Here is a 15624-nt window from a genome sequence, read left to right on the forward strand (position 1 = left end):
GGCTGTTATGGGTGCCAGGATAAATCATATGCATCCTTGTGTATTTTTTGCCACTTTTCAGACAGCTCAGAGACCTGGGTTATTAAAATGTAAGTCATGAGGAACAGGTGACAAAAGTGAGTGTGAATCAAGTACCTCCAGTAATCAAGTGCATGTGAAAAACTGAAATGCAGCAGGATTTCACTCCCATTTTCTAGATAAAGAGAGCATTTCTGCATGGTGGAGTGAATCACAGACAGAAGTGAGGGAGGATTTTTTATTTGCTGGATCTTCCTCAGCACAGAAATGCAACAAGCAGCTGTCCTCTCATTGCCTTCCCAGCAGGGAGGGGAGCTCAGTCCTGCTGCTGGGGTGGCCCTGAGGAGATGCCTGGAATATCTGGGCATCGCTGCCCAGGGGGCCCCATGGTGCCACATCTGACCCACTTTTGAACCATCCCAGGCTCCAGAATGAAACCCTCACTTTTGCCAAATATTCTCAGCTTTTGCAGTACACAGCAAACCCAAAAATTTGCCTGGAGAAGAAAATGAGGAAGCAGAAGAAGATGAAAAAGAAAATTATGCTTATTGTTCAGAAAGAGAAGGGCTGTTTCTCAGTGCCTCAGAGGAGATGTGGACCTGTGGGTGTGGGGTGCACTTCCTCCAGTGCTGAGGGATGCCAGGTGTAAATTTAGGTTTCTCTCTTATTATTCATGAAGAGCTCTCTCTTGTTGAAGATCAAAGAGGATACAATACTAAAAGGAGAGAGAGAGGTGTGCAGTGGTGTAGCACGAGTGAGAAAAGGCAGCTTCTCACTTAATGGCAGCAGGCAGAAGTGTTAAAAACCAGAAAAGCATAGCAAGGAGCAGAGTCCTTGTAGGCTCCGTGGGGAAGCAAGGCTCCCTCCTTACCTACCTGTGGATAATAGTTCACTGGGGTGCAGAGACAGTAAACAAACACAGTCCAACAAGATAATTGTGGGGAGTTTAATGTCCTCAGGGTTTTTCTTTCCTTTTTGGCAGTATGCGTTTCCCAGTGCAGTGTTGGAAGCTGGGATGCATGCGGAGGTTCGCCTATGGCACGGGCAAGGAGTGCTGCATGGGATGCATGCCTTGTGAAAAACAGCTGGAAAAATGTCATGGAAGTTCCTGGTGCCTTCTCTAGGGATTTCTCTCACTGTTGGAAACATGGGCTGGGCCAAAGCACTTCAAATACCAAGATGCCCCATCCCTGAAAGTGTCCAAGGCCCGGTTGGACAGGGCTTGGAGCAACCTGGCTTAGTGGAAGATGTCCCTGCTCATGGCAGGGGTTTGGGATTAGGTGAACTTTAAGGTCTCCTCTAACCCAAACCCTTCTAAAAACACCAGAACATCAGAAAGCTTTCTGCTAACAAACTCTCCCCATCTCCTGTTTAAAACCACTCTGGGCACACTTTGTTAGCTGTTTTGGGTACTATTTTTGAACAGCTTTTGCTTTATCCCCTGTAAGTTTAAGCTACCAGATTCTTTGGTTTTTTCCTCAGCTTATTTAATCAAGATATCCAGTGTTTTGCAGTACAGCTCAATTCCTGAGTGCTGGAACTTTTATTTAAGCTCTGTCTGAACCAAAGCTCCTCAGAAAAAGGGAAGTAGTGAAACAATACGTGCAAGGCTTAAATTGCTGTCGACTACATCCTTAAAATGCTGGGTTGGATTTGCTTTTCCAGAGCGAGCAGGTCTGCTCTTTAGCTTTGCAAACCAACAAGCAAAGACAAAAGGAGGGGGTATTTTGGGTGAAAGTGTTTACCAATTTCAGCCTGTTTCTCTTCAAGTCACATTTACTCAGACACCTCCAGCTGTTCCCTGCCGAAGGAAGGGATACTCACGCAGGACCCTCACGCCGTGTTTCAGGGCTTGCACTCTGCTGGGCTCCATGGACATGCTGAGCATGGTCTGCTGCCCACCAATGGTGCACACCTGGTTCTCCTGGGCAGCCTGCTTGAACATCACCAGCAACTGGTTGGCAATGATGGTGTTGAGCACAGAAATGACGACCATGGGAAACACAAAGGAGATGAAGGTGTTGACCTACAGGGGAGAGATGGGGCACAGTCAGGGATAGGATCAGTGGAGCAGGAGGTTGGGTTCTATTTCTCAAAGCAACAGAGGAACAGCCTGCAGTGGAAATCTTTCCCTCCTCTTACTCAGCTGGTTTTGAAGGTTTATTGCTCAGAGGGAGAACTCAAGCACTGCTGACGCATGTTCATTCACGTGGGTCAACACCCAAAAAGGGCAAAATCATTGATATCTAATTACATTCGTTTCCCTTTTCAGTGCAGTTCATTGCCAGAAATGTCTCGACTGAAACATGCCATTGATCTTTTCATCTCACAACCAGCAGGATGCTGCTTAGCTTTCATCATGCATAGCGTGACTTCTAAATAACACTGTGTTATTGTCTTTTTCCTGCATTATGAGGACTCCTTGGGATCTTTTTAACTATCTTTCTTTGTCTTCTGTCTTTTCCTTGTAGATTTAATGGCAGTGTTTTGTTACCTCATAACTAAGTTAAATAAACCTTGTGCCGTAAAGGATTAAAATTGATCAGAATAAACAAGTGGAAGTCATAATGCTTTTAGTACAAATTATTTGATTACTACAGTTTTGATAAAATTAAATGGAGGATCAAATTAAGCAGTGATTGAATCAAGTAGAAGTCATAGTTCATGTCAAATGCAGCAAAGCTTTTGGGCTGTTTAGAAACCTCAGTGGAACTGAGCTTGGCAAAAGGCAGCCCAGGGAAACAGAGGCACGTGTAGGGTTTGCCTGCACGTCTGCAAGGCTGCCATGGTGGGATGGGGAGCTTCTCTGCTAAGCCCAGGAGCTCTTCCTCTCTGCTATGTGGCTCAGGAGGACACTCAGCACAGCACCCAGGTGAGTGTGGAACAAATCAAAAGCCCTTTAAGTTCTTAGAATTTCAAAATATTGACAAGGATTAAACCGTGCTGCAAATCTCTGTGAAAGCAATTGTATTAAAAGTGATAAAATGACAAAAAGATGAAACTACAAAACTCAAGAGGGAATTTACTCAGTGGGAGGGCTCCAAGGCAGGCTGACTTCTTCCTCAGACAGCCACTTATTTTTCACCTCAGTGATGTACAACACAGAACAACCCTGCACTCCAAGCCAATGCCAGGTCCCTCTGCAGATTGCAAAACCTCATCTAGAGACAGGTTCTCCATCTGCTGGGATGGACACATCTCCTCTCCGCCCACCCAGCCCCACTGGACCATCACCAAAACGGACCAGGTTTGCTGTACACCCTGTGTCTGGTGCAGATTTGTGGTCTCTCTACTCTGAAGGGGTTCAGAAATGCTGGAGGTGAATGGGAATCACCCAACCACACTCCCAAGATGCTACAGGGAATCTGTAAAAGAAATGAGCAGTACATAAGCACATGGGAGCAGGCACACTTCACTTTTTTTGTCCATAAATCTGAAGCAGGAAGTCCTCTTTTGGTGAAGACAGAAGCTGTTGTTGCCCAGGTTTTCTCTGGACGGACCAAGTCTCTGTACAGCTTTGTGCTCCGGAGCTCCATGTGTTAAGCAAAAGTACCAGCTGGGTTGTGTCTCTCTTCCACATGGCGAGAACATCATCTCCTGGTAATAATAACAGAACTCCTCTGCGGGCTGAGTGAATTCCTAGATATACCCCACCACTATAAGCTGCTAATGGCCTCTTTTGTAAAGTATAAAGCAGTTTTCTACTCTTCTAAAAGATCTCACAGACTCCTGCATATAAGGAAGAGTTATCTTTTGGACTTGCCTCCACAGGCTAAGACAGATCATTAAGCAGTAAAGACCAACTATTTAACCTTCACAGTGCAGCCGAGCTGAGCTGGCGCACACAGGGGTGAAATGATTGCTCCGATTTACCCGGTCAGACTAAGAAATGAACCCTGTAGCTCCTCACTCCAATTTCTGCGGCTTTAGCTGCAGAATGCCCTTCTTCCCCACTGCTGAGCAATGTCTGCACATCAGCAAAATGCAGCACTTAACTCTGGAAATGTTTCACTCTGTCACCTGAGATTCAGGATTTATTGGTTTTCATTCTAAAATTTTGCCCTAGCTATAAATTAGACTTGTTTCTTAATTTTTCAGGACTACAAGTCTTTTCCGAGCTTACTTAAAAGCCTTGATTCGTTCCATAATTGCATTGTGAAGTCTTTTAAAGAGCTTGGGAAATCGGCTAGAATAGCACTGACTTTCCCTTTTAGGAATTGTTATGGTAAAACTGGGAATATTGCATACTTTCTATCAAAGACTATATTTAAAGATTTTTTTCCCTGTCTTGATTTGTAGCAAAACTCTCATATAGTAAAAAAAAATTAAATCAATATTTTCCCCAGTAGCAGAATTCTTTAATTTGTTGAAAGAATTATTTGCAAACACAAAGTCCCAAGGAACATAAAGGACAGAAAAGCCAATCTACCTAAGCAAACCCTTTGTATTCCCTGTTTTCTGTCGAGCTGCTTGCTGGGAGCCCAGCACACTGTGCACATCAGTGCAGCAACATTTAATTTTCAGGTGACTTTGCTCACTGCTGGAGCTGGTGCTTCCAACAACTCTTCAAAGTCAATAGAAATTTTCCCACTTTCTCAAGAGGAGCTGGTCTGGGATCCCAGGACTACATATTAAAAAGTTCAGGAGCAGGAAGACTTGTAGAGGTGTTTAATGGGATTTTTTACTGTGTCTCCTAACATCAGTGGACTAAAGTGGCTACAGCTGTCAGTGAACACCCATGGGAGCCTTTGGAGCTTTACAGATCTTTATAGACTACTTTGGCCCCAGGAGGGAAGATTTAGAGAGTGTGTAGGCTCATTTTTGACCTGAAAGTCTCAGATTTATGTTGGCTCACCATGGAAAGCACAGTCTGTGTGATGCTGGATCTACACTAACCCTGTATTCAAGGTTGTTTGGATGCACAAGCACAGGGGTCTGCTCTCATCTCTGCTCTCACCAACATGGTTCAGTGTGATTCTCCTCTCTATCAAAACTGATGTGTTTGCACCAGAGTGAACCCACCAGAGCCCAGCACCACGATGGGCAGGATGAGCTCAGTGCAGGGGCCCAAAGCTGCTAAGCATGGAAAGGCTTAGCCCTGGCTGCTCTCTAGGCTAAAAAACCCACACAAACACAACACTACAAACCCCGTGACTGTGTGCTAAATCCCAATCAAACAAAATAAAAAAAAGAAAATCCAATACTGCAGCGTTTGCCAGTGGCAGGACAGAATGAAACACTAACCCAGTTCCATGCTGCCGTCACTCCCGGAATCAGCGCGATCCTAAATGCTGCTCAAGCACCAGGCTGGCAACATCTGTGGGATGGGATTAGTCCTCAGGACCAAATCATGCTTTGTCTAGTACAGAGCAACAGCCTTCCCTTCCAGCACTGCCTGAGCAGTGACAGCCAGAGACCCAAATCACTCTTCTCTGGCTGTGCTGAGCAGGACAGTGACAACACAGATGTCACCTGAGGGTGAGCTCCCAGCAGAAACCTCTGCTGAGACCCTGAACCCCCACAGGCACTTGATGGATGCCAAGACATGATGCAGCTATCAGCCTCACAGTTAGCTCAACAAAAATCAGACTTTGTCTGAGACAGAGAATTCAGCCTTTTGTGAGTTTGCTTCTTCCATCCAAACAAGAGTGTGGGAGAGACATGGGGGAAGGGACCAGAAAAACCAAGGGACACAAAAGCAGAACCCAGTTCTCGGGCTTGTGACTCTTCCTAAATCTTTTGGGTGGAAAACTGCTCCCCTGGCTCTGCTGAGCTTCCTGCTGATGTGATTCACTTCTGCCAAGTCGTCCCTCAAATTATTTGACTGTGTGGTTTCCCTGGGTTACCACCTAAAGCAGCTGTCAGCTCCCTCGCAGCCGTGATGGAGAAGATGAGAACAGAACTTTACACAGGGACTCCCCAGAGGGCTTCAACAAAGTCCTGTAAATCAGAGAGTTTGCAAAGATTTATTATTTTGTGATCCAAGGTGACTGTTGGAGGAACACAGATTCAAAGGCCACTTTGGAAAAAGATGGGCTTTGGATCCTTACTACAAGCCACGACTTTTTTTCTTAGATATATCTGAAGGCAAGGAGGGTAAAATTTATGAATATTACACTTGGTTATGGGTCACCTTTGCTCACAGCAAAACTCCATCACCTGAGCCACCTGCAGCTGGCTGTTCCCATGGTCCACCAGCACACGATTTTGGAGAGGCACAGGAAAAAATGAGAGAGGTCTTGGAGAACTTAAGTGGTTTAAAGTAAAAACGTTAGGCTACAGGCTCTTCTGGAGATACAGTAGCAAATTTGACACTGGAAGTATTTATGATAAAAACAGCCAAGAATCAGAACTACTCACAACATTTTAATTGAAAAGAGTTTTGATGAGAAAATAAAAAATGTTCCAATACTGAGAACATAAAAGATTTTTGAACACGGCTCTTGTGTTTTCCCTCATGCCTTTTTCTCACATAAGTAAATAAAGTCCCCCAAAGCCAATGGAGCATGGAATGCTGGTCACAGCAGCAGCACAGTGGGGTGCATCCCACAGAGCAGCAGCTGGGATGCTCTGCCAGCAGGAGCAAGGCCCCTGGAGTGGACATGGGGGGCATCTGAGATTAAGGGATAATTTTAACTCTGGGTTATGACAGGGGTTTTGTGGCAGAGACCAGAGATGTTCCCCTGCTGCCTGATAAATGAGGTGACAGCAGAGCCAGGTCTCCATCACCATAGCTTCTCCAGGGACACAGCCCCTTCCAGCACTGAGCTAGGATGCTCAGAGTGATTTTTCTCCTTTCTTTTTCGGGGCTGTGGGAAGGACAACTAAAATGGAGAGAAGTGTGGATGCTGATTTGCTGGTAAAACCTCATCTGTACCCACTAAGCTTCTGTTATAGCTCATTTCCCTGTGCCCACCTGGAGAATGCTGTTAGATGGCTGCAGCCTTTCTGTTTTCTGCTGGGGAGGGTTCTCAGTGCAGAGATTCCTGGGGACAAACCTGGGGAAATGGGTGAGAAACCCCAAAGGAGCTGCAAACTGTCTCGGGAGGAGATGGATCCTTGCTGGTTTCCTGGAAGTGACGAGGGAGAGGACTGAGAATACAGAGCATCGTTTGATTTGTTGTTTTGAGCAAATCTATTAAACCACAGAGCTACATTTTAACAACCTACCACATTCTGGTTCACCTCATTTCCAATGGAAATGGAAAGTAAATTATCCTCCCCCTGACTGTGGAGGCAGTATTGTTAGCATATGTCAATCAGAGAAGCACATTCTGCTACAACAACATTTGGCTGCCAAAAAATCTTATTTGACTAAATGTTCTTTACAAAATTACTGGTTATCTCACTCAGTAGCCAGAATTAGCATTTTTTTAACCAGCCAGTGGATAATTTCAGCCATTAATAAGCACAGTACTGCATTCCAGGATACGGCAATCTGTGCAAGACAAAGCAGGAAAGGGGAAGGTACATAGTGGTGGGATGCCAAAGGGAGCATTTGGCAAATGCACTCGTGTTTGATGTTCACAGGATGTGTCTGATGAAAAAAAAGTCCACAGGTTTTTCTCCCTCACAGTAAATAAATTAATATCTAATTAACCCCACCTTTCCATAGCTCTCCAGCTTTCCACGCCAAGTATCTCATGATTATCAGGTAATGCCTTTCCTTAGTGACAGCAGGGCAGGAGAGGTTTGTGTTTGTGAGTGATAGAAGAAAATAACCCCTGCTTTTGGAATCAGTAACTGGCACAGGGAAAAACGTGGAAGCTGGACAACTACAGCCTAGTAAGGCAATTTATCTCTTCTGGAATTTTTTGAGGGGACCTTTACTGCAGGATATTGGCTCTGGTCCTTACCTTGGATAAGTGCATGCTGCTATGAGAGCACAAATCCTGGGTAAATAGGAATATCTGGCCAAGTGCCAAAGACTGTGTGTGGATCTGGAGCTCCACCAGTGCATTTGAGCAGGAGCTCGACCTTTACACGCTGCCAGCTTTAACTCGGGCAGGTTTGCCTGTCACGCATCATTTCGGGCGGCTGCTCTCTCCAGCAGCCCTGACAGCGTGGCAGGGGGGGACACAGCTGTCACCCTCGGACAGAGGCTGGCTGATGATGGGGGTGGGTGGCACTCTGTACCCCGTGCAAACTCTTCTGGAGGGTGCATGAGGGTACCGTGGAATCCTGCATGGCTGCAGGGTCCCCTCAGCATCAGTGACACAAACCCCACTGAGCTCAGCTAGGTGAAATAACCCTCCCCTTTCCTCCTAAAGAGGGACAGGATGCAAATATCCATGTAGATCCAGGAGGCAATATCCCATTGTTAACTTAATGAATAATCAAACATAAGATATCAAAACCAGCTATTTTTCTCTTTGAAACACCCTGAGAAATGGCCACAAAAGCTCTGATTGTTATCTCCTGGTATACCCTGTACCTCTTCTACCCAGCCAGAGGTGAGTACACATTCCATACACGTTATCCAAGGTAACAGAGTGTGGCCACATGAATTGCTTTGATCTCATCCCAAAGAGCTCCCCCGTTCAGCCCCTGGAGCTGCAGGAGCTCAGAGAGACTGAGGAGCACCTTCCCTCTGCCTCAGGGAGACCTTTTCAAAAGTGCTGAATATCAAGCCCAGACATTTCAAAGAAAGGTTACGATGATGTGAAATGTTGCTTGCAGTCACAGGTATTGATGTCAAAATGTATGATCAGCTCTGAGTTACAGAGGCAAAGCCTGAAGCCAGGACACAGCTGCATGGGGACACGGGGATGGATGGCAGTCACAAGCAGCTGAGCCTCAGGAGCTGGGGCAGTGATGAGGGTGTGAGCCTGACCTAAACACAGACATGAGCAGGACATCCAGAGTTTTTCATCTGGGGGGATCAAAATTCAAAACAAAAGCCTGGAACACAGGCCCATCCTGTCCAATCCATTGTCAATTAAGTAACTCAGCAGGTTTTGGTGACCTCATCTGGCATCAGCCACAGGAGCTGGAATTGGTCAAAACTCTGTATTTCAGACCTCTGCAGTAGTCCCAGTTTTATCTTTGCTTTGGATGTGGTCTGGGAACAGGTGACTGTAGGTACTGTTGCTGAGGTGAAGAAAGAGAACAGATAAGTCTGAAGATAAATTATCAGATGGAGCTGATGGATGCTCCCAAGTCACTGGGCTGGTTCCTGTGCCCATGCTGCTGCTGCCCTGCAGCCATTAGTGTCAGTGGGGCTGGAGCTCAATTAATTGCACGGCAAGGACATGTGAGCATCTGTTCCTGACACATCCACTTACTTGCTTTACTCACTGAGGGAAAACCCCTCCAAAGACAGCACAGAGGATAATGTAAAAGACTTGCTCTTGAGCTTTGGCTGCTCGATGCTGTGGAGGAGTTTCAGGTTTTGTATTGGTAGATATTTATATCAGAAGAAAATTTGCGTTACTACAAGGTTTGGGGTGGCAGCGTGCACTGACTGCAGTCTGTGCTGTGCTTAAGATCTACAAGGTGTGAGTACCTACAACCTGATGCACAGCAGGAGGATGTGGCCATGCACAGGGCAATGCAGAGCTCCTCTCCCCTCTCTGTGCTGGCTGGATGCCTCCAGAGCTGTGTCCAGCTGGATAACATCAGCCACGAACTCTTCCAAAGGGCTTAATTTAGCTCTAGCATTGAGATCAGAAAGAGGATCTGCTTAAACTCTGTTTTCATTAGCATTTTGTGTCTGCTCCACAGTAGAGATGTTTTCCTGGCTTCTCTCTGCAGATCCGTGGCCATCACAGAGAATAACCAGGCAGTGTGGATTAAGGTTTTAAGAATAACCAACGTGTACCATTTTCAAGCCTGTGTGTGGTCCCACACTGATGAACTATAATGGGAATGCAGAGCAGCTAATGATGTCGAGAAGTTGAGTTAATCACATACTCTGCAGGAGTTAATCAGATACAGAACAGATGGAAATAAATTGCATACTGACAAAAAACATCCATCATATCTATGGCAAAAACATTCCCATTCATAAACTTCCCTCCTTGGAGAAAACATTTGTACGTAAAAAGCAACATCTGATGCAGAACAACTTAAATGGGTCTCTTGCTCGTGATGGGTTGGGAAAGATGTCAGAGCACTGAATAATGGTGGCATTCCTGAGTTTGACTGGATACCTGAAGGATCATTTAACCTCATTTCTATGCATGGTTACAATGCTGTGGCCTGAAGTACTTTCAGATTTATTGTAAGCAATAGCAAAAGATGTGATTCATCCATAAGGGTTTGATATAAATCTTATTATTCCTAATTGTACGCAAGGGTAATATCTAAATATTGAACTCCCTGGGGACCTCTGAGCTTTTCATTACCTCCCTAATGCCAGAGAACCTACTCCATTATAACTGCTCTTAAGAGAAAAATTCCTCCTTTCCTGGTCTTTGCCCACCAAACTCAAACTGGAATGGTTTGGCTGATTCCAGCTTCCAAAGAGAACAGAGAAATTGGGAGGTTCTAAGGTTTAATCACGATGCACTGGAAATGTCTTGTATATCATGGATGTCATGGATATTCAGCTTTTTCACTGAAGGCTAAATGTTTATTTAGAAAAATGGAAGAGTAAACCAGTAACCAAAAAAGCCCAACCCCAAACAAAAAAACCCAGACAAATAACTCAAGTTCTCTCTGGGATTGAGCTTGATGAAGATGATGAATTTGGAGCCTTGTACATCTCACTTCAGTTAATTTAGGGCCTCCTGCCACTGATTTAAGAGGGTTATGTGGAACTTAAAAAGGAAGGGTTTTGTCACAGGGCATCTGCTGCCTTCCTGTACCTGGTAAGGGAGGACAGAAGAAGTGACAGAGCAGCAGTGATGATCCTCCATCCCATCATCATTAACCCAAAAGCTTCAAACCCTTCCCCCCTTCCTCCTTCAGGAAATCACAGAATCGCAGAATGTTCTGAGCTAGAAGGGCCCCACAAGGATCATCGAGTCCAGCTCCTTCCTTCTTCATTTCCTGTGGTTGGTACAGTGAGCTACAAGGTAAATTAATTCAATTTACCCAATTTTGCTTGCAAACAAGAATAAAGTCAATTCATATGCTGTCAGTTTGCTGGCCTCAGCCTCGCTCCTCAGATCCATTGCACTATTTAGGGCAATATTTTTGGTTGAACAAAAACTCAGTGAATGATGTTCTTGCTTTTCCCTTTGAACACGCTGGTCTTTGTTACTATTTCCCCCTCACTCTCCCCAGCAGCTATGTTCTACTGGAGGGGAAATAATACTTGAACTTCAAATGGCAGATTGGAAATACGCTTTAAATAATTTACCAGTGCAGTTAGATTTCAGTTCTCACTATCTGCTGGTATTTTGGTTCCTGCTTGTTTTCGCCAAAGGGATATTGCCCATCGCCTTTCACAAGATATTTGGGTTTCTCCAGCTCTGCTGCTTGTCAGCCCTCTAAATAATTTAATAAATGTTCATACAGTGCCTAATGCTCCTGACGGCTGAGTAATCCTAATCCAGATTTTGCAGTTATTTTCTGTCTATCCTCTTTTGGTTCTTCTTTCCCACTGGGTTGCGCAAGTTGTGGGGGCTCACGTGACGGACATTCAGCCAAAGAAAATGTCTCCATGGTGCTCCCCATGGTGCAGACTGATGTTCTCTGTTGAGGGTGGCTGATGACGTCCTTGTCAAACCCCAGGAACTCATCCTCTTCCCTGTGCTGTTGGCCACCACTGCAAGAGCTCAGCACATCTGACACTCCTGTGAGGCTTTTGCAGCCTGGGATGCTGCAGGAGGGGCAGCCACCACAGCCTTCAGGAGAACACAGACTGCACATGTGTCTGAGGGCTCTATCACCACGTAAATAACTCACAGCAGCTGATTTTGTGAGCCAATATCCAGATCCTTGCTTCTCTAACATATGTCTGTTATTCCATTCTTCTTTGCTTCATGCCTGGGGGTGGCTGTTGCCATGAATGAGACTGTTATGCTTGGGTATTTACTCACAGACAACACCAAGAAAAAGAATCAAACCCTGGTGACAGTCAATTATCCCCCAACTTTTCTCATTCTGGCAATACTGAGTCATTTCATCCCTCATAATCAAAATGGATGGCTTTTGCCCACGTAGATATGAAGTCACTTGCAGTGACTGTTTCAGGATTCTAACTAAACAGTCTGCTTTAGCAGGGAAATAAAGCCAAAGACACAAGCATGGGAGCATAATAAGCAAAGATTTCTGACTGTGAAGAGCAGCAAAAGTTGAATCAAGTGGTGCTTTCTTTCTTCCCACACTCTCTTGGTAGGTGGATCACGACAGAGAAAAATGTGGATTTGTTTGGCTCACGTGGTGCCTGTCAGACTCCAGCTTTACACTTGGAATGTGCATGGGTGTGGAGCAGTTGGGTGCTGGGCTCCCCTCTGCCACCCGTGTCCAAGCCAAGTCTCTCCCTGGGGACAGGGGTTGGGTGGGCAAACTGAAGTGGCCCCTCTGTCCCGCCCTTTGTGGGGAAAAAATGAGGATGCAACCAGCAGCTGGCTGACAGGAGAGCAGAAACTCATTAAAGCACAGGGTAATTAATAAATCAGCTCCATTCCCCAGGATGATGGTGAAGATTTAAGATAAAGACTTTGTTATAAACCAGCCTTCAGCCTGATGCATGAGGCACACAGTGCAGGAGGATTCAAAGGAAAGTTAATTTAAACAAAAACCCAAGGAAATGGAAAGAACAAATCGCTCTCCTATTGAAAAACACATTAGACCCAATTCAGAAGAATTCAAAGGAAAGTTAAGCTAAACAAAACCCCGAACAAATGGAAAGAAAAGATCATTCTCCTACTGAAAAATACATTAGACCCAATTCTGGTTTTGCATTTCTGCCAGGTGAGGTGGAGGTAGAGGAGGGTAAGAGATGCTGTAGTGTCTGAGAGATGAGTAACATTAAGACAAAAAAAAAATGTATCTGTTGAATTACATTTCAGGATCAAATTTTCTGAAGCTTTTTGTAATATTTCACATATGCTGAAAAGTCTCATTAATATAGCTGGTAAAATAACAGCTTGTCTGCTTAAAGTAATTAGTAGTTGACAATTGGGCTGAATTTTAAATCCATGAGGAGCTTTGGTTAGCACTAATAAATGTTGATTAAGGTAGCAATTAAAATCTAACAATCTCTCTGGGGGTCTGAACTTTAAAGCTGAAGTTTGGAACATACTTCAATTTACAGCGAAAATGCTACAGTTCCTCCCCAAGCTGCTTTTATTAAGCTGTGGAAGTGTGGATTTTTTTCCTTTGTGTTTTTTTGTTTTTCTTTGTTTTCTTCTTCTTTCTCTATTTTTTTTCCCCCCCGTTTACATAAATTAATTGCAGCCTCGAGTAGTGCCCCACAGCTTAGGCAGCCACCAGCACGTCTCCCAGTCTAACACCCCTTCGACACAGAGACCTTGGGGCAGCGGTGACATTGAGCAGAGTGCAGCTTGAGCTTTCTCTCAGGAAATGCTGTAGGACCCTCTTGACGTCCTTATTTCCATGGCAGTCCCTCCCAGGAGGCAGCACCTGTCTGTCCCTCTCCTCATCAGGCTCTGAAGTGGGCTGGAGAGATCTCCAGCTCTCCTTCAAGGTGTCGTGCTTCGCACGCGCAGCCGACCTCTCGCAGAGAGGCGAGGTCAAGCAGTGCTGGCTGTGCTCATCTCTCCTGATTCCCTCTCCTGCCGCTCCTCATCGCTTCCATAATCAGGGTGATTGAATGAGCTACCAAGGAAAGGTATTGACTAAGCAGTGTCTTGAGGAAGACTAAAATTATCTCTCTTTGTTGCACTTGAGCGGTGTGACCAAGGCAAATCACGAAACACCTTTTGTTCATAGACTTCTTCTAGTGATTTATCATCAAGGCACTATTCATGGAGGTCTCAGGTTCTTTGTGATCTCACTTAACCTGATAAAATTTCGGTCACTTCCCTGCATTTTTCTATTTTGGAAGTCAGAAAGCACGTTTGTATTCCATGGAGCACCCCCTTTATACTGGCCAAATCCTTTTGGGTTTTTCCACTCTTGCTTATGTCTTGTGGGCAAGACATAAACTGAACACAAACCCAGATTTGTCTTTATCACACATTAGCTCTGTGTCACCCATTAATTACACATTGCATCCCTCAGTTTTTAAGATGAATGCCAGTGGGGATAAAAATAGGAATACAAGGTGAAATGGGAGCAACTTGGTCCTCTGGTGCTCCCAGGAGTGTGTTGGTACTTCTGCTCTGGTCATGCCACTTAAATCAACAGACTTGTCATTATATTGTTTTCCAGGTCTGTTCCTGCTGACTTTGGGAGCTGCTGAAATGAGCAGCTTTTCCTGCAGGGTACTTGCCATGGCTGTTATGGAAAAAATAAACCAGCAGAAAATTTGTGCACATTGTGATCAAATCCAGCGAGTGCTCCTGGGGCAAGGCAGGGAGGTCAGAAGGAAACTGTGTCCCTTTGACTTTCCAGGGCTCCTGCTGAAGATGGTGGCTGCTGCTTGGTCCTGCTCCTGGCCCCAGCACCCCCAGCATGCTCAGGAGGTGAAACAGCCTCCATCCTGAACAGCCTCTCCTTCTGGGAAGGACCTTTAATAATCAGCATCATTTTTAGGTGCTTTCTTCACCCAGCCTATGTGATCTGAGCATGGCTGTTGGCTTCTCCACAGCACTGTGTGCTCCTGAGTGCCTTTTCTGAGTCTGTGCATTGTTAAGGATATTTACAGAAAAAGAGAGTTGGAGAACTGAGGATGTGAAGAGCTGGAGGAGGAAAAGGAATAAATCTAGAGGGTAGAAAAAAAGCCCATTCACTATCAGTCAATGTGTCTATCACTTTTTTCCTCCCTTTTTTTTCTTCTGTGTTGTAAGGATGAAATACAAATGGCTCAGATAAATGTGGAAAGGAATGCAAATGAAAGCTTCATAGCCAGAGAGATTCAGAGCTATTTTTTTTTTTTCAAAGGAGGCATAAGAACTGGATGAAATTGTGCATTTCTACTTGAGTGAGCAATTTCCATGCCTGAAGCTTTGGGACAGGTCGTTCTCTCTGCAAGATGGACACAAGGGTTGAACCAGCTGGGAACTGGAGCCACAGAGGGGCACGAGTGTGTGCAATGGTTGGGATATCTTGGCACCATGGTTTTGGGGTTTTCAGGGAAAAAAGCTGCTCTGAGAGGGTCCCCAGTGGACACAAATCATCCTGGACATCTCCACCCACAGCCAATACCACCCTCCACATGGATCTACCTGTGCTGCAATGGGCACTCAGGGCTGCTGTGGAGACATCACCTGGGGTCTGCAAACATTATTGCATGGAAAGCCATGAACTCCTGAGGAGAAACCTGGGTGATTATTCATGCACAGGCTTTCAGACTACTTGAAAGGGCCTATTTAATATTTTTACAGTAATACTATGCACTCTACTGCTCTTACAGTAGAATTACAGGTGTCATTCTGAGGAGGTGTGTGTGGGGGGCAGGTTTTTGGAGAAAAGCCGTTTCGCCAGGGAGGCAAGAAAAACAGAGGGGCTGCAGAGAAACCTGGCATCTCCAAGGAGCTCAGAGGATCTCCTGGTTTCAGGTTGCTGTCCTGCCTCCTCACAGAGCCATGA

General features: G+C 45.3%; 1 protein-coding gene across 1 annotated transcript in view; it reads right to left on the minus strand.

The window, feature by feature from the left end:
* The window catches only part of NTSR1 (neurotensin receptor 1), a 54721-nt gene that overhangs the window by 15402 nt on the left and 23695 nt on the right, over positions 1 to 15624 (minus strand). Inside the window, exon 2 of the mRNA XM_048321853.1 lies at positions 1843 to 2044. Coding sequence (XP_048177810.1) covers positions 1843 to 2044 — 202 coding nt within the window. The remainder of the gene's footprint in view (positions 1 to 1842; positions 2045 to 15624) is intronic.

This window comes from Corvus hawaiiensis, chromosome 17 (assembly GCF_020740725.1).
Source record: "Corvus hawaiiensis isolate bCorHaw1 chromosome 17, bCorHaw1.pri.cur, whole genome shotgun sequence".
NCBI classification, from domain to species: Eukaryota; Metazoa; Chordata; class Aves; order Passeriformes; family Corvidae; genus Corvus; species Corvus hawaiiensis.